General features: G+C 40.7%; 1 protein-coding gene across 1 annotated transcript in view; it reads left to right on the top strand.

Moving 5' to 3' along the window:
* Nucleotides 1-552: 552 nt before the first annotated feature.
* Nucleotides 553-1,323, top strand: part of LOC107092875 (chromobox protein homolog 7-like) — a 9,972-nt gene continuing 9,201 nt past the window's right edge. The window contains exon 1 of the mRNA XM_015387564.1: nucleotides 553-652. Within this exon, the coding sequence (XP_015243050.1) occupies nucleotides 584-652 (69 nt within the window). The 5' untranslated portion in view covers nucleotides 553-583. The remainder of the gene's footprint in view (nucleotides 653-1,323) is intronic.

Here is a 1,323-nt window from a genome sequence, read left to right as displayed (position 1 = left end):
TTCAGACTTAAAACTTAGATTTTAAATTAATATTTAATTAGAAGCTAAATATTTAGTTTGAAAACTAAATGCTTTGTAAACCAAATATTTAGTTTGCTTTCTAAATATTTAATTTAGTGCAAAATATTTAGCTTTCTAAATCAATATTAATTAACAAGTTCAAATATTTAGTTTGTAAACTGCACATTTAACTTGATAAATGTTTGGTTTGGAAATGTGATATCTAAAGATGTAAGAACGATTTAAAAATATAACGACAGAAAAAAAAATGAACCCGCATTTTTTTCTCTTATTTCAGAATAAATAACTATAAGTTTAATCGGCCCATAGGAAGGAGCTGAGTGTACTATCACTGTTTGCTGTTCACGAGGATGATAAGGCAGCCAGCGGCTCGCGCCCCAACCGATCCGGTGCGCGCTTCCGGGAGCGCGCGCAGAGCAGTTCGCCGTGCAGATGTGTCGCAGATTTTTGTAAAGTCACCAGATTGGAGCGAAGGACCCTCCTGTTGTGGATAAACCTGTTCAAACCGAAGCAGGACGGAGGCACGCGCCGTTACCGTTAGCTTAGAGCGGAGCGCGCAGAGATGGAGCTCTCTGCCATCGGAGAGCAAGTGTTCGCCGTGGAATCGATCCTAAAGAAAAGACTCAGAAAGGTAAGAGTTGAGAAGGGGGGCAGACATCGATGCTGAGGTGTTAACTTTAGCAGAGGGATGATGTCAGCGTGTTTGGGGACGTCATGGTGTTAGAAAGGAGGAAGCTGAAGGGTCAGGCTGAGTTAACTCTGTTAGACTGAGAGAAGCGGGTTCCTGCTGTCACTGCGCAGCATCTCATGGCCTTCAGCCGCGGAGGAAACACCATCAGCTGTAGTGAATGATGGGCCTGTCTGCCTGCTCATTAGTTCTAGCTTCAATGCCATGTTATGTTGACATTAACAGGTGCGTACCTACAACTTAAGGGTCCTCATTCCCCCCATGAGGCACCTGAGATCCTCCTGCTCATTTCTACTTTATTTCCCAGCTATGTAGGGGATACACACGTGGTCCAGATTTAAATGTTGTAAAATTAAACTTTTATCTGGTACTTTAAAATCATCACCTAACTTTCCTATAAAGCACCTCTTTAGAACGGCTGGTTACAATTAACAAGTTACAGTGTGCAGGAGGTTTACATGTTATATGTAATCAAGTGGGAATGCTTATGCATTCCCACTTATTGTTTTTCTGTTTCTCTTTATTATTATTATTATTTCCATTTACAATATGTACTCTTTGCTTGCAACAATAATGGAAAGTATTCACTCCATAAAAGTCCACCTGAGCAAAAT

This window comes from Cyprinodon variegatus, unplaced genomic scaffold (assembly GCF_000732505.1).
Source record: "Cyprinodon variegatus isolate N-32 unplaced genomic scaffold, C_variegatus-1.0 Scaffold398, whole genome shotgun sequence".
NCBI classification, from domain to species: Eukaryota; Metazoa; Chordata; class Actinopteri; order Cyprinodontiformes; family Cyprinodontidae; genus Cyprinodon; species Cyprinodon variegatus.
This window is presented reverse-complemented; position numbering and strand designations above follow the sequence as displayed.